Genomic DNA, 26,366 nt, shown 5'->3' with positions numbered 1-26,366 from the left:
AATAAAAGAGAGGGAATAGATTGTACTAAAGAAAAAAAAAGAAAAAAGAGGGAGGAGATCCAAAAATTGTATCACACGCATATTTTTCAAGGAATCAAACAGAAAAAACACACCGAAGGTTGATCTCCGATTTTATTCTCTTTATTTTCGTTTTTTGTTTTTCGTTTTCTTTCTTCTTTAATATTTCTTTTATTTTTTATACAAATCTAATTAAACAAAGATACACAAAAAAACGCAAATAAAAGGAAAGAGGAGGGATTCTCACCAAATCCGACCCTATCGCCGCGTCGTCAGAGCCCTCCCCTCCGTTCGGCGTGGTTGAGTCAAAAAGGGGGGATCGATTGTATTTTGAAAAAACATTTGTAAATAGGGGGCATTTTCTTTTGAAAAAAGAAAAAAAAGAGAAAAAAAAGCTTCAAAGTTTTCGACTTTTGTTTTAAGTTCTTGTTCATTTTGCTTTTTTTTACTCTTATTTTATATTTATATACATATGCGACAAAGGAAAAGAAAGAAAAAGACTCACCGGAGTCGTTTGGCCTTCTCGTTGTCGGAAAAGCTCATTCCCGATGTTACAACCTTTCTAAGGAGAGGACAAAGTTTTTTTTAAAACATTTTTGGGCTAGGAGGGCTTGATCCTCAAATCCATTTGAAAAGGGGTAAAAAATGGGCCTTTTCGCATTCTCCGGCCACCGTGGACAGCAGCGCCGTCGCTGGTGACCGACGGCCGCTACGGTGGTCTGGTGACCGGACCTTGACCGGATGTTTAGAGGATGAGAGAGTTGAGAGCCTTCTCTATTTTGAAAAATGAATGTAGGATGGTAGGGTGGTGTTTTAACTTTTTTTTTTAAAAAAAGGGGTTTTTTTATATTATAAAAGAGAAATAAAATATGGTCTTAATTAATAATAAAACAAAGTGGCATGGGGGAGTAGGATTAATTAATAATAAAACAAAGTAGCATGGAGGAGTGGGATCAACTTTTTTGCTTGGGACCATGCGCATGTTACCTTTAATTGGGTAATTTGCGCAATCGGTCCCCTCCTTTGTGCTAGCCTTCAATCGGGCCATATTTAAGTTTTTTATATTATTTTAAATTGGCCCTGCAGTCTATGTGCTATTGCAATTTGACCCCTTTGCGCGGTATTTTAAGATTTGGGGCATTTTCAATTTTAGACCTCAGACATTTATACGCAATTAATTTTAGCCTAAAATTCTGTTTCAATAATTTGTTTTACTTGTAAGTTATCTCTTGGATTTTGTTACTTCTCTCACTTAAGTTTCAGTTATTCTTTTTAGAATAAACATGTTTCTACATATTATTTTGATTTCACACTTTTGTGATTATTTTTTTTCTTTTCTTTTTTCACGTGCATATCTGTTTATATGAAATACCTTTATATTATTATTACTATTATATGTATATATTTATATAATATTACTAATAGTTTATTTTTTACATTATTATGTATATACCATGTAAATATTTTAATATTATATTATGTATACATTATATATATCTTAATATTGTATTTTTATTGTTTTGTATATGCCCTAATACTATATCGTTTATATATTTTTTATTTCCCATATTATCTTACGTTTATATATTTTTTAACTATATCATGTATATAATACTACTATATATCTATTTATGTAGTATTATTAATAGTTGTTTTTAACATTATGATTATTTCTAACATGTATATATTATGTATTTAACTTCAATATTATATATCGTATATTTCTAATACTATTACGTTATTACTACTATTATATTATTATTATATTTTTACCCATTACTCTTTAAATACACTTATTTTACCTTTTACTCTTCACTCACTATATATATTGTTTACTTATCTATATGTTCACATACATATATATAATTTCACACATCATTCCAAAATTATTACTTGTATTATTACTATTAATATTATTATTATCTTCACTGTACTATCATTCTTTAGTCTTACATAATGATTGTTTATTTATTACTAGTTCTTTTTAATCTTGAATATTTCCTAGCTTATTCGTTATTGTCTTTTTATTCATTTTATTCATTTATTTGTTACCTCGAAATAAGATTTTTCGCAAATAAAGGAAATATTAGGTGTTTGGCAATTCGGGGAATCGTGCCCTATCGTGCTGGGTTGCAATTTCCCGTTTGTTCGAAACAATTGAATATTCCTTCGGTGTTCCACTCATGTCTTTTAAAAAAATTTCATTAAAACGAAAGAGATGTTCGATATTTAGCAATTCATGGAATCGTGCCCTAACGTGTTGGGTTGCAATTTCTCGTTTGCTCAAAATAATCGAATGTCTCTTTAGAATTTCATTCATGTTTTCTAAGAAAAAACTTATAAAGGAAATGTTAGGTATTTAGCAGTTCGGGGAATAGTACCCTATCGTGTTGGGTTGCAATTTCCTATTTGCTCAAAATAATCGAATATCTCTTCGGAATTTCACTCGTATCTTCCAAGGTGAGGCAATGGTCAATGTTTGGAAATTCGAGGAATAGTGCCCTACTGTGCTGGGTAATGATTTTTTGTTGGACCAAATAGTTGGGCATCCTTTTGTTATTTTCGAATTACAAATTTTCGAACGTCAAAACAAGAAAATTTTTGGCAATGGACTCGGGTTATTCAAATGTTATCAACAAGAACCACATTTCAAAAACATTTTTAATTTTAGACAAAAGGACAGTATTTAATCGATTTGGTACCAATTTTGGGCGTAATGAGGGTGCTAATCCTTCCTCGTACGTAACCGACTCCCGAGCCTATTTTCTCATATTTTCATAGACCAAAATCATTGTTTTAGTAAACCAAAATGTTTTATTAAAACGACCCAAATTTCTAGGTGATCCGATCACACCTAAACAAGAAAAGATTGGTGGCGACTCCATTTTCGCTTTCCAAAAAGTCGATCCATCATTTTTAAATCGAAGAAATAAAAAAATGGTTTCGACAGTAAATATTTAACTTGTTCTTAATTATGTGTTCTTAATTCTTGTTTTGATACCTCAGGATACTGATTCAAGATAAGCTCTTATTCAGAGGAGGAATAGACCTTTTCTAAGAGTACATTTGTCATAATTAAGTGGAGTTGATTGCGCGCCTAGAGATAGGGTGACAAGATTTTTCTAGATTAGGGTTAAACCTAATAAGGGGATCCATAGATCGAGTTAATGCAACTTTTGGGTGTTAATTAGAGAAAAGTCTCAATTATTCAATCTATGGATTAGACGTTATTAGTCTTGAATAGGGATAATAACATAACTTAGGGATCTCTACGGAACAAGTTAAATGAATAAATTGTCCGATTCGGAGCCAGAATAACAAGTAAAGTCTAGGTGGATTTTTCCTTAGGTATTGTCTTAATTCAATCGTTTTCCAAAATTAATCCCCCAATTCTACTTTCTGTGAATTCTTAGTTTAGATAATTAGTTAGTTAAAACAAAACCCCTTATTTTTAGGCTAGATAATAAAAAAATAGTCATTACTAGTACTTTTAGTTCCTTTGGGTTCGACAATCCGGTCTTGCTAAAACTATACTACTGTTCGATAGGTACACTTACCTATATCGTGATAATAGTTAGTTTCAAGAACGATTCATTATAAGTATTTAAAACCTGTCACACGAAAATCGCGATCATAAGGTGTCGATATGAAGCAATGGGAAATTGTCCTTCGGGCTAGCTTTGTTCAAATCCCTGTAGTCTATGTACATTTATACTTTTCCATCTTTTTTAGGGACAAGGACGATATTGGCTACCCATTTTGAGTATCTAACCACTTTTAAGAACCTATCGTCGAACTGCTTCTTGACCTTTTCTTTTATTTTCAGCAAAACATCAAGCCTCATACTTCGGAGCTTTTGTTGAACAAGCTTGCACTCTTCCTTTACGGGGACTCGATATACCACAATATCAGTATTTAACCCAGGCATGTCTTGATATGACCATGCGAAGACATCCTTGAATTCTCAGAGTAACTCAATGAGGTCTTGCTTTGTCTCTATGGTGATACAAGTCCCAATCTTCACCTTTTTTCCTTCCCCTAAGCTCACGATTTCGATTGACTATTTGTGAGGTAGGATTTGTTTTTCATCTTATTCTACCATCATTAACAAGTCAGGAGATAGGTCACGGTCTTGATTATCTTCAAAATCTTGAGAATCCTCTATATACATATCCTGCTCAAAAGGAGACTTTGAGTCCTTAGCATCGTTGCTCATATCATTGATATCTGGATACCTATTATGGTGATGAAGAGTAGTCCAAAACAATAGAGTCTAAAAATAATTATTTGCTTGATGAATAAAGAATAAAAGAATATTTGAAATGAAGTCCAATAGGGCAAAAGAATCTAATAACAACCATCTATATAGCATGATTATGAATGAAATTGAAAACAACCATCTATATAGCATGATTATGAATGAAATTGAAAGAATAAAAGAATATTTGCTCAGAATGATAGCAAAGATGCATTTAATTGAAATAATGACTTTGGACACATGACTGTTTCACAAAAGGATTCTTATTACTCCAAGGCTTGGAACAATAAGTGTGTTTTAAACATTACTCTGAATTATCCCTAAACACTATAGGAATCTCTTCCACAGTCCAGTTGTTTAGAACACCCCCGGGTACATAAGGGCAAATGCCCGACAAATTCCTTTTTTAGTTCCCTCTTCAGCTATGGAATTTATGTGCAAATTTCTCAACCCTTCTTCTGTGGTTTCCTTTCTTGGCGTCCATTGCTCAGGATGAATAACTCCTCCAGATACAAAAGTTCTAGATATGAGGGGGAAGATCATTAATTCCTATTTGATTTCCTCTCCGTTCAACCGTGCTCTCTTCCTTTTCTGCTTCTTTTCTAACTCCTTCTTCCTTTGTCTCGCGTCTAGCTTAAATCCTAAGTCGAAGCGATCTCATTTATCCTTCATCATCGATGCCTCCACGCTTCCTTGAAGGTATCTCCTGAGTCCTCTTCCTGGTAAAGCCCATTTTTTAACAATCAGCTGTAGGCTCATTTTCGTAGTTTTAGATATCCTAGGTATGGGGATCCTGTTTCCTTTGGTGATGAATGTTGCGTTAACACATTCCAAAGATCGAAAGGAACGTTCAATCGCTTCATCGTTTGCCTCTACATATGGCGCATCACTAGTCATAACGATGATGATGTATTCTTTTGTATTTATGGTTACTAGTTTACCTTCTGTTACCAACTTTAATTTTTGGTGCAGTGATGAAGGTATTGCCCCTGCCAAATATATCCAAGGTCTTCCCAATAGGCAATTATAAGAAGGCTTGATGTCCATTACAAGGAAGTCCACCTCATACGTGTTTGGGCCAATTAAAAGTGGTATTTCAATTCTTCCTATTACCCTTCTTTCGGTGCAATCAAATGCCCTCACTATGTTTTGGCACGTTTTCATGTGAGAACAATCCATAGGTAACCTGTTCAGCGTGGATAAAGGTAAGACATTCAAGGCTGACTCGTTGTCGATCAACATCCCCGGTAAGGTGTACCCCTTGCAGTGAGTGGTGATGTGCAAAGCCTTGGTCGATCCCATACCTCCGAGTGGTATTTTATCATCATTAAAGGAAATGAAGTTCTTAGCATTTATGTTTCCAACCAAACGGTCTAGCTAATTGCCGGAAATATCGTTAGCGACATAGGTTTCATTTAAGACTTTCATCAGTGGGCTACGATGAACCTCTGAGCTTAGGAGTAAGGCTAACATCGAGATGCGAGCTGGTTGTTTATGCAGCTGCTCTACAACACTGTACTCGCTGTGTTTTAAAAATTTCAAAAATTCTTTAGCCTCCTCTTCATTTACTGGCTCGTTAATGAGAGGTTCAAGTCTAGCTTTTTTCCTTTCTCTGCTCGACCGCCAAGGCTTTTACATTAATGGGCTCCGTTCTTGCATTTGCTGAATCGTAATGCCTCCCACTCCGTATATAGAAACCTCTATCTTTGCTCTTCTCTGAAGCATTGACCGGGTTCTCCTCTCCCAGAATTGTCACATTACGGTCATAGTTCGAAGGAACCCTTTTACTATCCTTGTAGGGAAAGGATACAGGTTTCTGGATTATGACTCGTGGTTTTATTTTTGTTTCAGCTTCATTGTTCCTTGGTCGTGAAATGATGACCACCGGGTAATTGACTTTTTAGGTCTTCGCTGTCGATTCTCTTTTCGACACGCATATATTTCCCTCTTCGAGGCTTTTAAACTCTTCATAAAACTCTACTTCTTTGTTGTCCATCATGTCCTGCACTAAGGCTCTGATCTCAGTGCATTCTTTGATTTCATGCCCTTCTCCAGGATGGAACTCACAATAGTTCCTCTTTCCTTTAAATCTTCCTTCCGAATCCAGTACGATCAATCCTCTTTTCACCATTTCCTTCCAAACCTCTCTCAATGGGGTTTTAATTTTTGCCACCTTATATTTGATTTTCCTACTCCCACATTCATTTATCTCGTTTACCCCCTGATCAATATGATTAGGTAAGGGGTTTCCCACTACATTTGGTACGAATGGGTCATCAAACTTTACAATCCCCATTTTTATAACCTTTCGACTAATTTCTTAAGCGCGGTGCAATTTTTGATTGAATGCTCGGTAATTCCTGCGTGATATTCGCATTGAGCGTTTGCATCATACCACTTATGAAACGGGGATTGCATCGGCTTTAAGTAAAAATGGGACACCATGTGTGCATCGAATAAGTTCTAATACAACTCCCTATATGTTATGGGTATATGTGTGAACTATATCCTTTCGGTGTTCGTCCTTGTGTTGGATTCTTGTCTCGGGGGATAATGATGATTAGTGGTTGCTGTCTTTGGCTGGCTCACCATGATTGATCTCGAATGACCCTTGTTATATGTACTCATGTTATTCACCTCATTCTCCCTCTTTCTTGGGGCTGATTTCTTGGTGCTTTCCCCCGCTTCTATTTTTCCGCACCTTATCACATTTTCTATCATTTCACCGGAAATTACTATGGATGAAAAACTCTTGGTTGTGCTTCCCAGCATGTGATTAATAAATGGAGCCTTCAAGGTATTAATATAGAGTATGACTATTTCCTTTTCTAGCAGATGTGGTTAGACTTGTGTGGTGACTTCCCTCCACCCTTGAGCATACTGCCTGATGCTCTCGTTTGGCTTTTTCTCCATGTTCCGTAAGTTGATTTTGTCTGGTTTCATATCTGTTACGTGGCTATATTGTTTCATAAAGGCTTGTGCTAGGTCCTTCCATGAATTGATTTGGGCACGGCTCAACAGATTATACCATTTGGCTGCTGCCCTGGTCAGACTATCTTGGAAACAATGAATTGCAACTGATCATTACCAATATAGCCTGTCATCCTTCGACAAAACATCATAATGTGGGCTTCAGGGCAGCTAGTCCCGTTATATTTCTCAAACTCTGAGGTTTAAAACTTGGGTGGGAGCACCAGGTCTGGAACCAAGCTCAAGCATTTGGCATCAACTCCATAATGGTAATTAGTACTTTTTAATGCCTTGAACTTCTCCTCTAACCATTTGCATTGTTCTTCGAGTTATTTTGAGAGCTCTCTTTTTGCCTTTTCTACCTCTGCCATGTCATCAAGATCAGGGACACCAGGATTTGCTGGATTGTCTCTGGAGCTTGAGCTTGTCGGGAAGTTTAAACACCTGCTTAATGCTGGGGACTGATGTTAACAGACACCCTAGGTGGATATGTGTTGGGTTGTGCTGGGTTGTTTGTTGGGACGAAAACCGACAGATAGGCAAGGTCCTCTCTGTCATCCCCGGAATTGACCCTAGGGTTCTTTCCTTTTTCTGGCCCTCTAAGCAGCAATTGGGTTAACTGATTCATCATGTTCTTTTGTGATTCCAACATCTGATCCTTCATATCCTGTTGAATCTTAGCCAGTTACTTTTACATCTGTATTTGCAGCTGATCTTACATTTCTTTTTGCATTTGCTCTAGCCTTTCCAATTTTTGGTCCATTGCTTTAGTTTTCTTTCGTGTACCGTAATAATACTTAATCAGTGGACTTTTTTCGGTTTCCAGATTCACTAAAATAATTTTTAATTAATTAGGGTCATTTTGTGAAAGTTAATGCATGTAATGTAATGTAATGCAAATGCATGGAATGAATGCAAAAAAAAAGTCGACTCTAATTCAATTCCCTTTAGAATAACTTTACTAAAAAACAAAATTCTTCACATAAAATGGATTACATATATGGTTTCACCCTAATGCTCAAAGTTTTAATCTTCCTAAGGAGCCAGGCTAATTTTCGACCCCGGTCCAATTCTAATTCATATTTCACACTCAATACATCTGTTTGAACTGCTAAAGTCTGTAGATGATCAGCTACCTATCGAATCTGGGTCACAACTTCACCCAAAATGTAATCTCTGTTCCTAACTTGATATTGGGAACAGTAGAGTTGCTCTTTCCAATGCTCTTCATTTGCTTCAAGAAGTTCAACCCGAAGTTCGTAGTTTTGCAACGCAGTCTCTAGTTTTTCGACCTTCTATTTCAGCTCTTCAATCTTATCCAAGCTCGCTTTCAACTCTATTACAGAATTACAGTTGCGATGCTGATGAAGCGACTTTTCTAGTTTTGCTATTCTGGCTTTTAACCTGATCTTCTCATTTTGGGCTTTCGACAGACTCTTTTCTAAGGCTTCTTTTTTACCTTGGGCGTATTGATATTTTCTCTCCCATCGATCAATTTTGGTCTTCTCTTATTGGATCTTCTGTCGCCATTGCTCTGGCGTTTTTTCCAATCCGGCGGTTCTTATTGATAAACGTAGCTTCTTATAATCTAATTTTAGACTATCCAAATCTTCTTCGACCTTATTCTTGCCCTTTCTCACTTTCTGGGTTTCTAGTTTTTGGACATCAACATCAAGTGTCAAATACATCTTTTCCTCTTCCAGTTGCTCTATCTTCTTTTTAAGTTCTGAATTCCTTTTCTCAAAGTCTTGCCTTATGATTTCTAACTCGGATGGGACCACTTGTAGATATTCTTCCATCAACCGCACGCCCTTTTGATTTGGCTCAGGAATATTATCATTAATCCTCTTACTCCACCACCCATTATACTCAGGGGTCATTATCAGACCTACTGCCAATCTCTTCATCTAGCAAGTCTGATTCCAAGTGTTGGACATCTCTCGTACCTTCTTCTTATAATTATCCCCCTTATAAGGAAACTCACACTGAGCTACCCCATGGGTCGCCGGTATGAACTGTCTCGATTTGTACCACCTTAATACAAGCAAATGAGCATATTCTATGGTTACCCAAATCCCAAGTAGGGGGACCCAGTCAAAATCCCCACATTGGTATAAGATCTCATCGGGGACCGACCAAGGGCTCTCCGCTCGACATCCCCTTCTTAGAGATTTTAGAGGATCGCCATCCATCTTTCCTATGATATGTCATCCCGTCTTGGTGTAGCTGTTATTTCCTTTAATGGTGAATAATTCTCGAAGAACACCCGATATGACACATTGTCTACCTTCTAGAAATGACTATGGAACCAAGCTAGCAGTATTTGCGCACATCTTATGAACTGACCCTCACCAGCTCTTCGGGACGCATTCAAAGAAATGAATGTTTCAGCTAAAATCGCGGGAACCGGCGTGACCCTCTTATCCAGTCGGTCAAATAGATCAGAAATTGCCTCGTCTACATGCCCTAGTGCCTTAGGGAAAACCATTAACCCATAGATACTTAAAGCGAAAACGTCCACTCTCTTCTTCACGTCTGGGTATACTAAAATCATGTCTCGTAAACTTTTCTAGAGAATACATTTACTTTCTCCTTTCTGCTTGATCCGAGCCATAACCCACTGCTTACTCATTCCAGTGATATTCATCAATTTCTTCACAAAGGTCAGAACATTAGCGACTCTAGAATAGGCCTTATCAACTTGAACCCTTGGGCATTGAAGAATGACGGTATATTCTTCCACTGTGGGCACCAAATCTACATTCCCGAAGGTGAAACAACTGTAGGCTGAATTTTAGAATTGCGCCAAAGCTCGAAACAAATGCTTATCTATCTCGATGTCGAGTAAGTGAGATAGATCACTGTAATTGTCGTAAAATAGCTGTTTGACTTCATCACCCTATTGGGCCCATATTTCCTTCAATTCTAGAAGATCATTTTGTGTTATGCTGATGCAAGTAAAATCCCATAACTCTGACGTACACCCCGCTGTCAAGCTATCTCTCTTTTCCAATTGTGTTTTCTCCGACCATATACGGACAACCGCATTATCCTTCACTTTATCAAGAAATCCGTTCTCCATGATAAGCTTTCTATTTAGTAATCAAACTTGAATCGACACCCTTTTTTATGATGAAATGTCATGCAATCACATGCAAAACAACACAGATCAGTACAATTCATATGAAATTAAAGTAAGTAAGAAACAACAAGCAGAACAAGTATTCGAACGACTGCTAATAGTTCAGTGCGGTTCTACCTAGGGTAGGCTCTTAGGGTTCGTTACATGTGGTTCTATCAAGCAATTTATGAGATGTAATATGCAAATATGCATTAAAAGATTTAAACCACTAAAGCATATTATGATGAAAACCACGAAAGTGACAGATAAAATGCAATGGAGCAATCGTAAATTTAAAACAGATATTCAAATTTTGACAAAAAGACAAAAATTAATCAATTTATGGCTTGACTCTCAAAAGTCCCCAAGCTGTCGAAATCATTTTTTGAAAAGGGTCAACTTTGGTTTTGAAAATGAAAAATGAGAGTTACCACCAATCCTTTTTGTTTAAGTGTGATCGAATCACCTCGTAATTTGATTGTTTTAATAAAATATTTTAATTTACTAAAACAACGATTTTGGTCTACGAAATTCGAGAAAATAGTCTCGGGAGTCGGTTACGTACGAGGAAGGATTAGCACCATCATCACGCCCAAAATTGGTACCTAATTGATTATTTAATGTCCTAATGCTGAAAGTTGAAATTTTGGAAAGATTAAAAAAAATTCGATCCTTTGTTAAAGTATGATTTAATTGAAAACTTTTCGAGAAAAGGGTATATTTCACATTAATCGAGGAAAAGAATTACGTCCCGTAAGTTAGGACACAATGTCTTCAATCCTCGAAATGAGAATAAAGCCCGAAAATTTGATTTATTTTGAAAGAAATTTGACTATCTCGATTTTAGAAAGAAATCATATTCCGTAAGTTAGAACACGATCTTTCCCTAATTCCCGAGAATATTAAAAATCTTAAAACGTTCGTTTGGTTTGAATTTATCGGGAAAATCGAAACCCCATAACTTAGGGAATGACTTTTCCAATCTCGAAAGACAAAAAATTACTTATTTAAAAAAAACAAAATTTTCAATGAATCGGATAAAATGTAATGCGGTTTTGTGGTAAAATGTGAGGATGAATTGCGGTGCCAATATGTGTAATAAAATAATAATAATGAAGATGATAATATAAATACAATAATAATAACGACTAACATAAGCTTGCAGGTATATAAAGACATAAATGAATAAATAAATATATAATAAGATTATAATAATGAGAAAAAAAACAAAAATGAAATAAATAAATAGAATAATAAATGAATAATAAATGAAATAACAAAAAAAATCTAGTTAAAATTTAAATTAAATTGAGAATAAGCAAATAAACATATGAAATAAGAAACATTGAATGAAATAGTTTTTAAGAGTAAAAATGATAATAAAAATAATAGTAGTAATAATAATAATACTATTATGATAATAACAACAACAACAATAACAATAATAATAATAGAAATAGTAATAGCAATAATAATAATAATAATAATAATAATAATAATAATAATAGCAAAATAATAACAATAATAATGTTAGTAGTAATAATTATAATAATAATAAATAATAGCAATAGTAAAAATAATAATAATAGTAATAATAATAATAATGGTAATAGTAATAAAAATAAAAATAACAAAAACAGTAATAATAATAATGAATATAAATGATAGTAAAATAATAATAATTATAATTATAATTATAATTATAATTATAATAATGAATAATATGAATTTTTGAAAGTATATATATAAAAAATGAAATAACAATAATAGGCAGAAACAAAGAAAATAAAGCAAGTCGATTTAAAAAAGGTAACAATAATAAATAAATAAACAAATGAGAACTAATAAAAATTTAATAAAAAAATGAAATTTAGCAAATAAACAAATAAATAAAGCGATATTAAACAAAATAGTTTAAAGAAATAATAATGATATTAATAATAATATAATAATAGTAATTAATTAATTTTAATAATAAAATAGCAAAAATAACTAAAAAGGACTAAATTGAACTTTAAATAGAAGTTCGGGGCAAATTTGAAATAAATAAAAGGAAAAAAGGACCACATTGAATGCGCGAATAACAAGGAGGGACCAAAAGGGCAATAATCCCCGCCCTCCAAAACAGCGTTGTTTAAATATGGACCAAAATGCAATCGAAACAAATCATAGGATCAAATCAGAAATAAAGAAAATTTTAATTTCAAAGCTATAAAAAAGCGGAAGGGCTAAATGCGCAATTGGCCCTTTCGATTAAAAACATGCGAATCCTAGGCTGGAGCGGGTCGGGTTGGACTGGTCAAGGGCAAAACGACTTCGTTTTGGGCTTTTAAGGCCAGTCCCAAAATGACATCGTTTTGGGGCCTATAAAAGTCAAGATTTTTTAAAAATTTTCATTCTTTCTCAGATCACAAAACAAAAAAAAAACCTAAAACCTCTCTCAAATTCTCTAAAGCCCCTCTCCTCTCCGGCTATGGCTTCGGTCAAGTGCCACCGCGCCGGCTACAGGTAGCTGGCGACGACGCCACCATCCGCGGTGGCAGGAAGACCAAAAGTTGCCTTTTTCCGGTGAAGTAAAGAAATGTAACTTTTTCTTTTTTAATCTTCTCTTTTAATCTATATATATGAATAGTTTCAAGGAAAAAAAAGAAAATAAAGAGATAGATAAGTGTGTAAACAGTTTCGGCAAAGGAAAATAAAAAGGAAAAAAGAAAAAAAGGGACTTTAGCATGATACGATTTCTTTTCGAATTTCTTTGCTCTTTTTTTTTTTTTGCGAATTGCTATCTCTTTTTTTTTTATTTTGTTCTCTGTGTTCCGTTTGTACCGATTTTGTGTGTGTGCTCGTAAAAAAAATGAAAATTTGAGGGCTTTTATAGCCGTTTCTGTTGCTATTTTCTTGCTCAAGTTGCAGGTGCCGTGAAGACGTAGAGGAGGGCGACGTGGAGTGTACGGGGATCGTGCGTGGAGGTGCGTGGACGTGGTGGTCGTGGCTGAAGGCTGCGGCGCCAAGGAGCAGCTAGGTTTCTTGAGGTTGACTGAAATTGTTTTAGTTTTCGGGCCATTTGGGCCTTGTAATTTTAAGCTAGGGTTTAGGTTTTGGATTAGGCTTCGGGTTTGGGCCTATTGAAGTTGGATCCTTTTTTGTAAATGGACTGTTTGGTTTTTTATTATTTGGTTTTATTTTGGGCTCAGGCTAAAATTGGGCTTTACAACTAACATACGTCGAAAGGCTCGACACCATTCTATTCCAATTCGCACACTCACCTCGAACAAAACAAGACGAATCAACCTAACACGACGGATTACTGTCTTTGGCAACACCCTTGCCTAAACAATGTAATAAATCGAGCGTTTAATAGAAAATTAAGCAAACGAGCAAAGTCTCGTTTTGACAGAAAATGTTAACAAAACGAAAAGCATAATGACAGGAAGTTACAACGGAACTTACGCAGAATTGGTCTTACAGGCAACTAAACTTTACAACCATACAAGATCGATTGCAAGAAGAAGAGAAAAGAAAATAAATCTAAGAAGAAGGAGCAAAATAAATAAATAAATAAATAAATAAATAAATAAAGAACCAGAAGGAAAAGAAAAAGAACGATAACTTTTCCTTAGACTACTTACACTAACCACCACCCTTCTCAATATTTACAAAAAAAAAAAATTCCTAATGCGTATGATGGAATTCAAACTCGGAACCAGACAGAATACAGATAAATGCTCAACCAGTAAACCAGCAGGCTTATTCCTGTCATCCTTTCACATAGGATTGTACTTAAACGGGTAGTGCATGTTTGTGGGTTGATTCTAAAACAACAAAACTTTTAATGATGCGACTTAAACTCCAGACCTTAAACTCAAAAACAAAGCACAGAACCACAGATACAAAAATCTAATTACTGTCGGTTTTCACAAACAAATTCTTAAAATTTTGGGGCGTTACAATTAATGTTTCTTTGATTATTTTTTGGTCATTAGATATTTATAGGTATGCACTTTTTTGAAGGGTTAATTGATTTTTTCATTTTTTTATTAAGGTTTTTTTTAACTTGTAAGCTAATTATAAAAGGTTGATTGAAATTAAAATTCTAAAAACAAAAATAAAAATAATAATAATAATAATAATAAGTAGATACAAATTTTAAAAATAGATGAAGTGAGAGAAAATGAGGGAAAAAATGTTTTTAAACCCTTCATTTCTTTTGTATTATTTGTATAGAAACATCTAATATCCATTTAAAAAATAGAAAAAAAATATACAAAGTTATTAGTTATCTATTTTTACCTCTTTTATTTTTTGACATGATTTTTCCAGTTTAAAAAAATTCACAATAATAATTTAAATGAGTTAGAAAAAAAAATCTTGTGACATATTTTGTATCTTTCTTTATTAAAAACAATAGCATCTTGATTTTATACTATCAATTCTAAATATTCTTTTGCAACATAGAAATTGATTTAAAAAATTATTAAGTTGGGTATGAGAAACATTCACGAAAAATTACAAATTCATATTAAAAAAATGTAAACTGTCCAAAGCAATCAATGCAATGAGGAGAAATAAACAAAACCAATATATATTAAGAATAAAATAAATACTATAATTATAATATGCTGAATTTCTTTTTAAAAAAAATTCAATGAAATTTCAATAAATAATAAGTATTAATTGATATTTTTTTTATTTTTGTTTTATGGTTTATATTTAAAATTTGTGGCTATCTTTTAATAATATTATTTTCAAAATTTAAATTTACGTCTCTCCTTTAAAATGTAATATATTTTTGTTCGGAAAGATTGGAGACTTGAGACAGCTAGGGTTCCTTCGATAAGAGCTTGGAGACGCTGCTGGAGAGTTTCTTGATTGAAAAGAGCAACGGAGGGGTGAGATTGGGGGTGTTTTGGCGATACCAATTTTAGGGGGAAAAATTAGGGGTTTGGGCTAAATTTTGGGGATAAAATAGCGCCTATTTTTAGGTGAAATAATTTTTTTGTTGCGTTTTTATAAAAACCGCCCCTATTGTTAACTTTTTGTGGCGTTTTTATTAAAAACGCCATTAAAAATAATTTCATTTTAAATAAAATGACACCATTTTGCTATGCTAATTTTTTTATTTTATCTGTTAAAAATTATTAGTTAAATGATTTTATAAAATATTTATTATTATTATTTTTATAAATTAGTTTTTATAAATAAAAAACTAAGTACTCTAAAAATAAATATCACATATTTTAATAAGAAAACAAATAATTAAATGGCTGTAATTAATTATTAAGTTAGAATTATCCAATATAAGCAATCAATCTCTCACATATCAAATTTCTATTAAAAATTAAGACGTTAATCATGATTTTATATTATTCTTTTCCGATCTAATCTCCATTTCATTAGAGATATTTCTTCCTAACTAAAATATGACTATTTTGCTAGATGTTCGATGTGGAATGATTTTAGTTTTTGTATTTCATTTTTATTTGTTATAATTTGGTCCTATCCATATCAATCTGTTACTTTTATTTATTTATTTATCAATTTTTTTAATTCTAATATTTAAATATATCAAATGGTTTAGATTAAATATTTTTAAATATAAAAGTATTTATTGATTGTATAAAATTCCGTCATTTAACAAATCTTAAGTAAACTTTAAATCCAAAACCATTTAATATATATAAAGCCTAATCCTTAAGTAAACCTAACACTTAACCCTTAACCCCTAAGCCTTAAACCCCAACCCTTAAACCATAAACCATAATCTCTAAACCCATAATCCATAAACCTTAAAATAATAACTCATACACTTTAAACTCTAAATCATATACCCTAAATCATAAACCCTAAACTATAATGATAATTAATTCAATATTTTAAAATTAATACTATATCTTTTATAATTATATAAGAAAATATTTATCATATAAATTAAAAAACACTAATTAATCTAAACCCTAAACTCCTAATCTCTAAACCCTAAACTATAAATCCTAAAACATAAACCTGAACCCCTAACCCTTAACCCCCTAACACTTAAACCTTAAACCACAACCCTTAAACCATAATCCCTAAACCCATAATCCATAAACCTTAAAATAATAACTCATAAATATTAAACCCTTAACCATATACTGTAAACTCTAAACTATAATGATAATTAATTCAATATTTTAAAATTAATACTATCTCTTTTACAATTATATAAGAAAATATTTAACATATAAATTAAAAACAATTAGTCATATACCAAAAATCTTTAAATTATTTTAAATAATAGTTTTTTAATTTTTTAATTTTTTTGGCGTTTTTCAAAAAATGCCGCTAAAGATCGAACATTAGCGGCGTTTTTAAAAAAGCACCGCTAATACTTGATCTTTAGCGGCGTTTTTAAAAAGCGCCGCTAAAGCCACTAAAGGCTCACGATAACGTTGTGTTAAATTTTTTGCGGCGTTTTTTTGTAAAGCGCCGCTAAAGGTCGAGCATTAGCGGCGTTTTTTGAAAAGCGCCGCTAAAGATGAACCTATAGTGGCGTTTTTTAATAAGCGCTGCTAATGCTCGATCTTTAGCGGCGTTTTTTAGAAGCACTGCTAATGCTAGTTCTTTAGTGGCGTTTTTCATTCAAACGCCGCTAAAAACGCCGCTAAAAACCTGTTTTGGTGTAGTGACTTATAATGGTAAAAAGAACATTGGATTGTTTTCTTCTCTGTTGATATTTTAGCACTGGATTGTATTCTCTTCTATTGATGTTGGTAACTAATATATACAAATCTATATTTCCAAACCGAACATTAAAAAGTTATGAAGAAATGGAATCAAAATAATAATTATAATCATTTAATAAAAAATAAAATGTATTTAAAATAATAATTGTCACATTCCAAAAATCAGGTTAGAAGAAATTGAGTTAGTGAAACCAAGGGGTGGTTACATCTTAATTTTGAGTTAGATTGTAAAAATTTTGAAAAGTGCAGTTATCTGATTTAGTGGTTAAGAGTTGTGCTAGTGTGTGAGAGGTTTTAAATTCGAATTCTTTTCCTTGAATTTTTGCTATTTTTGTCTAGACCCTATCTTTGAACATCTGATTTATAAATTATTTTCGCTCAATTATTGACAAGAATGAGCCAGTTGGTTTAATAGTAAAACTTTAGCTTTCATAGAGGTTTTTTGTCTGAAACCTTGTGTGTGCAAAATGTTTTTTTTTGAACTCTAAGGGAAACATATGAGTGGTAAGTTAATTGGATTTAGTGGGATGTGGGTAGTTTTGACATTATCCCAAAATATCTCTCACTCCCTCTTTTCTTCATCTTTTCTTCTTTCTTTTGTTTCTTCCCTTCCTCCCATTCTTTCCCGTTGAGTTTCTTTCATTTTTTTTCTTTTTCAGTTAATTTTGTTTTGCTGTCACTATGTCATTGTGAGACTACCTTTTTGACTATCCATTTTCAGTCATAATCCAAGATTAGAGTAACTAACGTTGTGTTATTTTCGGATATTAAGTTTTAATTCATTCGTGAGCAAGATTGATTGTTAATGCTTAATTCTCGTTCTACATTGTGTTAAGTGTTTTCATGGCTTTTTATTAGGCAAAAGGGGTGAGAATCGAAACCTTCCAACGGCGTAGTCGCTATTTTCGATGTTGTTTCTGTAAAGTAAGTGCTTGTATGTGATTTTTGGGACTGTTTCTTTTAGAAAATGGGGTAAATTTGGGTTAATTTATATTTGTTAATTGATTCAATTTGGTACCGTATGTAGGATTTGGAGTGCGTCATTGTGTGGTATCAAAACTATTATCAAGTATGTGATTCTAGCCTGAAACGTCATTTAAAACTCAGAAAATATGGGAAACAGAGGTTGTTTTTGAGATTGTTGTTTGTCACGCGACCATGTGACAGGCCGTATGCATTACACGTGCATATGGTCAGCCGTGTGGAGCACATGGGCGCGTGCAATTACACGGGCAATTCGAGTAGGCCGTGTAGGGCACATGGGCATATGTGATCACATAGTCAGACCAGGTAGGCCATATGGACCCATTTTTTGAAAATTTTCACCTAGGTATTCCGTGGGTTTGTTTGGCTTAAATGTAGCTTCAAATATGACATCTATTGATATGTGTTTGTATGTGATAAAGGTAAGGTATATGAAAAAAATGTGCGATTTGTGTTCTGATAACTCCGAAACTATGATTACGTAAGAAAAGTATCCATGACATCTGTTTATGGAATATATGTTTTAGTTTATTTATGCATGTGCATTGAGGTGGGTTTGATATGTGATGGAGGAAGTGTATTCTAGCAATATTACTGCAACTTTGACGGTTAAACTGCAATATCTGTCTACCAGCTTAGCTGCACCTTTATGAGTAACATACCACCACAACTCGGTGTGATTGGTTGGACGGAGTTGGTGTATAGCAGATGGGGATAAGATCTGTGACTGTATATGTATTTGAATCTGAATATGCATCTGATTCTGAATATGAGAATATGTTTGAACCTGTATCTAAAAACATATCTATTTATTTATGTGTATTTGATTTGTAGCTTGAGTTGTGTTACACACTGAGCTTGTAAGCTCACTCTTTGTTTGATTTCCTCTCAGATAACAAACAAGTTTAGGACCGGACATTGTGCGGGAGCTTGGATTGTTTTCTCGGGTTATTAAATATGATGGTTTGAATTATCATTAATTAAGTTTTTTTTTGAACTTTTGATTTTTGGACTAAGTTTTCAGATTTAAATTTTGGTTTTGGGTTTCGATATTTGGCTTAAGTATTCTGCATGTTTTCTGTTAAGTTAAAGGAAGTTTTTTTTTAAATTAAACGAAATATGGATTTTTCGTTGAAAATTTGAAATAACTTTTATGTAAGATAATAACGGAAGTTTCAGAATATGCACAATCAGTAAATACACGATTTCTAAGCTAGATTTTAAATTAGTTTTTCAAACGAGTTGATATAACTTCTTTAAATTCAACCATAATGTTTAGGCCGAGATTAGGGTGTTACAATAATAATTTAATATAAAGGGTAAATTCGTTTTAAATAATAATATAAATAGACAGAATAGATAATGACTCTTTTTAACATACAAAGTACAAGGTGGGAACGGAATAATTAAATTTATTATATTATTAATAAAGGGGGATTATATTGTAATAATGATACAGCGGTTCCCATAGGCATAGAAATAAAGATCATTTTAATGGAATTTTTGAACCTTGGAAAGAGAATACACGAAGTGCATTATTGTAACTTATATCTGCCAATTCTTCTTTACTCAAATCTAGTAAAGATGCAACATATATAAGTACCTGCATCATTCAATTACTTGATCATTCCTTACTGAATTCTATCGATTTAAAATAGAAAAGAGGAAGAAGACATACACTATGAACATTTGCAGGCTGATTAAGGGTAGCATTTCCAGGAACAAAGAAAATAGGGTTTGTCGGAAGGGCATCAGGTGCATCCGTCTCCAATAATATTCGATCCAAAGGTACCTGTCAATTGTCCGTTTTCATTACACTAATCATTTGTTTTGTTTGGGATGTAAATGAATGAAATTGATGAACATATAAATTACCGCCTTCACAATCTTTCTGGCCTTGTCTTCTTTTAATGGCATCAAATGTCCAGAGAATGAAAAGTAGGAGCCAAGCTTTGTAAGTTGAGGTACTACCTCTGGAGATCCCTGGAAGGAATGGAGTATTACACCTGCTGGAAATGGTCCTATTTCCCTTCCATTTCAAATTAGTTAAACAAATAAGAATCAAACCATTAAAATTTAACAAAATAAATCAATCATAGAAAGGATACATACTTCATTATTTGAAGAAGCTCGGGAAAAGCATCAAGACAATGCACACTTGCTGGTCTTTTCAAACCCTTTGCAAGCTGAAGCTGCTTCTTAAACACTTCCACCTTCCAATAATATAAGAAATAATCTTTAAATTTTGTTTATTCAATTTATTATTATTTAAAAAAATACATATAATTTTATCTTTAATGGAGTCTGATTAGTGCATCAAATATCAATATATGGCAAAAGAATTAGTTGGGAAAATAATCACCTGTTCCCCGAAATCAACCCCTTTTGCCAGTGGGCTTTTGTCTAAACCAATCTGAAAATACATGGGAACAAAATGGTCGGGATGATTTAATCAATAATCTACTACTTCAACACTTCAATTAATAAGGATGAGACCCAATTAAATTAAATTGGGTTGAGATTTTGGTCACTATTTTTTTTCAATATATTAATCATCGGCGAAAATTCACTCATAAAATTATAAAAAAAAGTTATAGGTGTGCGAATATCAAAGAAAATCCACCTATGATATACACATAAAAAAATATAGTGATTCACACATTACAATTACACATGATAATACTTAAACTTGAGTCCACTTTAACTTATAATCCAATGCCTCATTCGCCTTTAATTTATAGTATTTTTTGAATGTGCCTTTAATTTATAGTTTTATGCTTGTTGAAGGGTGGGTTTCTTTAGGGTGCGCGCTTTACAAAGAATTTCTCATGAGTTCCCGTTAAGATTTAACGGAAAACGAAAAATAAAAGGTTAATTACTAATATATCAAAGCATTTTTCAAAATTTATAATATTCTATCAAAATATTTAAGGATTTATCAAAATTTCTAAGGCTATATTAAAATATATAAGGATTTTATAAAATTTCTTCTCGATCAATTCAACATTTTGGCATACCAAAATTTCTAAAGAATTACAAAAGTAAAATAAAATTCTAAGGTTATACCAAAATTTCTAAGGTTATATAAAAATATTTAAGGATTTACCAATGCTTCTAAGGATTTCCTTTGTGCCCTAGACTCGATTAACTCAACATTTTAGCATACTAAAATTTCTAAGGATTTAGCAAAAATTATAAGGTTATACCAAAATATCTAAGTATTTACCAAAATTTTCAAGAGTTTTTACCGAGATTTTTAAAGATTTACTTAGTTGACTCGATCAACTCAATATTTTGACATACCAATATTTCTAAGGATTTATAAAATTTTCTAAAGTTATACCACAATATCCATAAATTTACCAAAATTCAATATTTCTAAAGATTTACCAAAATATCTAAAGATTTACCTGTATTTCTAAGTGTTTATCAATATTTTTAAGCCTTTATTAAAATTTCTAAGGATTTAACAATATTTCTAAAGGTTCACCAATGTTTAAGATTTTCCTAATGTCCCAAACTTGATCAAGGCAACATTTTGGCCTACCAAAAAAGTCTAAGGATTTACCAAAATTTCTAAATAACCTTAAAAATGTTGATAAATCCATAGATATTTTAATATAATTTTAGAAATTTTGGTAAATCTTTAAATATTTTGGTATAACTTTAGGAATTCTTATAAATTTTGATAAATTTCTAGAAATGTTGGTAAACCATTAGAAATTTTGGTATGCCAAAATGTTGAGTTGATCAGTTTACGACTCTAAAAAAATCTTTACAAATTTTGGTAAACCCTTAGTAATTTTGTAAATATTAAGATATTTTGATAAATTCTTAGATAAATCCTTAAATATTTTGATAAAACCTTATAAATTTTGATAAAATTTTAAAATTATTAGTAAAATACAATTTCCTTTTTCTTTAAATATTAACTAAAACTTATGGAGCAGACCCTACAACTCGAGGGATTATTATGTGCATGTCTACACATATTTCCTTGGCAACCAGCTTGGTAAAAAAAAAAGAAGACAAAAAGGCATATAGCATGGTTTTAAGAAAATGAAAGAAACGGATTCATTATAATGAATTTAACATTTAATTTAATGTTAGATAAATATTATTTGATTTAATGCGTTATAAATATCATTTTTACTAATGATTTATTTCAACCCATCTATTTAATCCGTTTTTAATACCTCGCCAACAGCAGCTGAAGGGTTTGCTTCAATTAACTCTTTCAGAGTGTCGAACCAAGAGCGACTCTTTCCTTCAACGTACCTGTAAAGGACCCAAAGAATAAAAAATAAATTCGAAATCAAACATCAATTATATATATGTATATATATTTTAAAACCCACAAATTTAGAATATTTAAATATCATATACAATAAATAATAAAATGTATATTTAATAATAACACATGGAATATATATGTTATTAAAATGAAAAAAATTAGATTAAATTATTTATAATGGTATTGTCATCAATCTAGAGTCAGTATCGAGTTAACTTGGGGCACCACATCAATTAAATACATTATTAAAATGAAAAAATTAAAGGTTTTAATAATGAAATTGGAGTGGGTTCAAATCCCACTATATGTGAAAAGACTAAAATACTTTCAAATAATAATAAGTTTAATTATGGAAGGACATTTCCGAAATTTTCTAACTGAGTTGAAACCCGGTTGAGGGTGATACCGACTCATTCAGGAGCTTAAATAATAGTACAAATATATATATATATAACTGATAAAGGTAATAATGTGGGCATAAAAAATTAAAATGTATAAAAATATAGAAAAAAAAAGCTTTAGTTGAATGATAAATTAAACATTTATTTGTAATTGATTTAGGTTCAAATACCACCATATGCATATCTTTAATTTTTAAATGAGAAAAACTAAAATACTCTTAAATAATAATACTTATTTTAATTACGAAAGTGTATTATTGTAATTTTTAATGATAATATAGATTACCATGGATGTAGCCCAAAGTTTGGAATCACAGAATCATACTCATCACTCATTTCTTTCACCAGATGCCAATCTTTCTAAAAGAAAGAAAAGAAAAAGTGGTCAAAACTAAACTTCAAAGATCAAAATTTTGGAATTTGAATCAAGATTTGGTTTATATGGAAGTAGAAACATATCGTAATCTTATTTAAGAAAAATAGTTAAGTTGCATACCTCAGTTATGCCATCGACAGCAATGTAAACAACACCTGCGGCATTAGCAATATGAATGAGTAGGGAAGCCTTGTCAACAACTCTTTGATCCTGTAGGTGACAGTGTGCATCAAACAATTTCATGGCCATGGATCTGATCTTTGTTTCACTTGAAACAATACACAAAACTGCAAGAGAAATGTAAAAGAGTTTTATGTTTATCGCTTCTTTCATTTTTTTTATATGTTGCAAATACAAATAGATGTAAAACCAGGTGGAGATCCACTAATCACAACCCTATATATTATCCGTATGGAACTTGTCTTGATTTGTGAGTTTATATAAACAAATTAATTATATTTTTATATAATCATATTTATTCCTACGCAGTTTATCCTTTTAGTGGATATCTTGGAAACCCAAAAAAAAAAAAATTCATGAAAACTATGTTGCGGATATTTTAGGCATAATTTCTTTTTTTTCCTCTAACTTTATAAAATTCAAAATTCATTTTGTTCCTCCCTTTAAATTTTTACCTTTTTTAACCCTTGAACATATATTTTTTATTAAATTACCTCAAAATCGATAGAAAAGTTAATGTTTATTAATTTTGCTGACACGACACACATGTAGATTGTTACGTGGATGACATGTCGGTATTTAATTAATATTTAAATGCAAAAATATTCAAATATATATATTTTTATAATTTTTATACTTCTGAATAATCTTAATGATTTGTAATTTTTAAAAATAAATTTTATAGTTTTTTTGAATTTTTAAAATTTTAAAAAATTAATTAAATGTTGACGTGTCATTCATATGTATACAACATCAGCAAAATTAAAAAATGTTAATATTTTTATCTATTTTAGGATGATTTGAAAAAAAATTTAAAAGTTAAAAAGACGAAAAATTAAATAAAGTATTAAAATAATTTTAATATATCCATGTATTAATGTAATTTTATATAATTTTGTTGTAAATTTATAAATCAGTATTCATTAGGACTTAAATCATGTTAATGGAGGTAATAAAAAAAATAACATGAAAAGTCAACAACGTATAATCCAAGTAATTCACAAATGTCCAGGTTGTGTTGATATATGAATATATGTAAACAGGTTTTCTTATTACAATGGCAAGTTTAAATTAGATTATCCAAATGCAAAACTTCAAAGAAAAGATTTGTTTAATCTTTTATTTATTATTTTTTAATGAATAAATTGGTTTTTATACGAGGAAACAACCGACTATATTATTCAATTAAAATGATGTCAACTATTGTTTGTATGTTATTTAATGTTTATATTCAATTTATTAGTGGGTAATGCATCAACATCTTTATATTTAATTCAAGAGTAGTGAATTGAGTTATGAATTATTGATGGTAAGGGTTAGTTTTCAATGTTGCATTTGACAAGTGTTTTTTTTAAGTATTTAAAAGAAATGTAAACTATTAAAATAGTCATTTTTGTTTCTTTCGAGTAACATTTTAGTCATTTATGTTTGAAATATTACGTTTTAGTCACTTACATTAACGTGTTGTAACATTTCAATCACTGAGCCATTAATTGCAGTTAACGGTGTAACGGTAAACTGACATGACACGTTAATTCATCATTTCAAACAAAAATTTTAGGTTATATTATTCAATTAGCCCATATTTTTTTCGTTTTTTAGCAATTTAATTTAATTTTTTTTCCATTTCACCGTTCACAACAATTAACGCTCAATGACTAAAATATTACAACACGATAACGTAAGTGACTAAAACGTAACATTTCAAACATAAGTGATTAAAATGTAACCTGAGACAAACAAAAGTGACTATTTTAGTAGTTTACCCTTAAAAAATATTTTTAAAAAGTGTGATAGAAAAAGTACCGTGAAAAAGTAAGATTTGTTAAATTTTAGTTTTTTTTATTGTGGATAAAAATTGTAAGGTTAAAATATCTTTTTTGGAAAATAATAGAAAGTAAATAAGTTAAGGAATATGATATTTAAATAATTTCATATATTGATATGTGAAACATTAAAATAATTTAATATAATGATAAGTAGAATATAAATTAATCTAATTTTTATATACCTTTTAAACAGTTAACATAAAGAATGGCATTTTGATAAATTTCACTTCCTAACTCAAAAAAAAAAAAAAAAGCCTCCCACCTTTTGTGTTTAGGAGGAAAAACTCTTTCCCATCACAGTTTTGACCCAAAAATTCAAGCATTCTTCATTACGTCTACAGTGGAAAAACACTTTTGGAACCTCCAAATACAATTAAGAAATTGACCTGAGTTCAATTTTTGGAGACTTTCCCCTTCTTTTTATAAAAAAAAAGTGAGTTTATTTTTTTATTATAAAAATAAAGCATAGTTTCATCAATTCGAATCAACATTATTTATATGTCACGGCCTACGCACAAAGTTCCATAACTAAAGCCCGCACTACAGACCCAAATTGTTCTTATGGGTGATTTGAGCTTACTTTGACCTATCAGGATCACTTAATTCTTGAAACATTCCATCTACTTGAAGCCTGGTGATCCAATGAACATTCTAGTAACTTGTATTTTACTAAGGGTAATTTTGTATTCTAAGTATAAATGTTTAAATTTCTTAGGACTTTATCTTATAAATAGGTTTCAATATAAGCCATTGATATGATCCAATCTATACCTTTCATGTAATGGGGGCTCAACTATAAATTGAGGTTTTCCCCAACCTCATTTGTATCATTCACCATTTGATTTATTAAATAAATAGAGAGCATTTACTCTAAGCTATATTAAGTTTTTCTTACTTTCTACTTGTTTCGTTTAGTAAGTTTCTAGCTTTAGTGTCTTAAAGATATCAACTTTTAAGGTTCAAACTAACTTAGGCAATTTGTAGTGAATTCCCTACCTAAGGCCGCATGGTTCGCTCGATTGAAGTCCAAGCCCGTGATACTTAATATCAGATCAAGGTTCATTTAAAGTGCTAAATTGAGATGATAACTTAAGCATAGTATCATAATACCCTACCAAGATTCATGAGAGGTATAAGAAAGTAAAAAATTTGAAGGATATGTTGTCAATGATGGGTGACAAAGTTTCCAAACTTGAGGAATCCATAGGGGTGC

General features: G+C 31.6%; 1 protein-coding gene across 2 annotated transcripts; it reads right to left on the bottom strand.

Moving 5' to 3' along the window:
• Positions 1-19,543: 19,543 nt before the first annotated feature.
• On the bottom strand, positions 19,544-23,552 carry LOC107894769 (uncharacterized metal-dependent hydrolase YabD). 2 transcript variants are annotated; one of them, XM_016819991.2, is made up of 8 exons: positions 23,265-23,552; positions 23,055-23,128; positions 22,270-22,351; positions 20,436-20,486; positions 20,186-20,286; positions 19,949-20,102; positions 19,752-19,865; positions 19,544-19,648 (listed from the first exon to the last, which is right to left on the bottom strand). In XM_016819991.2, exons 1-8 carry the CDS (start codon positions 23,475-23,477, stop codon positions 19,643-19,645), a joined length of 795 nt encoding a protein of 264 aa, XP_016675480.1. In that variant the 5' UTR covers positions 23,478-23,552; the 3' UTR covers positions 19,544-19,642. The 2 variants fall into 2 exon arrangements, with proteins under 2 accessions (XP_016675480.1, XP_016675479.1); XM_016819990.2 differs by having other exon boundaries at positions 19,544-19,676; positions 23,265-23,550.
• Positions 23,553-26,366: the final 2,814 nt, after the last annotated feature.

The sequence above is a fragment of the Gossypium hirsutum genome, chromosome A13 (genome assembly GCF_007990345.1).
Source record: "Gossypium hirsutum isolate 1008001.06 chromosome A13, Gossypium_hirsutum_v2.1, whole genome shotgun sequence".
NCBI classification, from domain to species: domain Eukaryota; kingdom Viridiplantae; phylum Streptophyta; class Magnoliopsida; order Malvales; family Malvaceae; genus Gossypium; species Gossypium hirsutum.
This window is presented reverse-complemented; position numbering and strand designations above follow the sequence as displayed.

Coding starts and splice junctions, on each gene's coding strand:
- LOC107894769 (XM_016819990.2), bottom strand. CDS start 23,477: ATGAAAGAAGCGATAAACATAAAACTCTTTTACATTTCTCTTGCAGTT. Junction 22,352..23,054: donor AACTTTGGGCTACATCCATG/GTAATCTATATT, acceptor GGTCCTTTACAG/GTACGTTGAAGGAAAGAGTC. Junction 19,866..19,948: donor CCAGAAAGATTGTGAAGGCG/GTAATTTATATG, acceptor GACAATTGACAG/GTACCTTTGGATCGAATATT.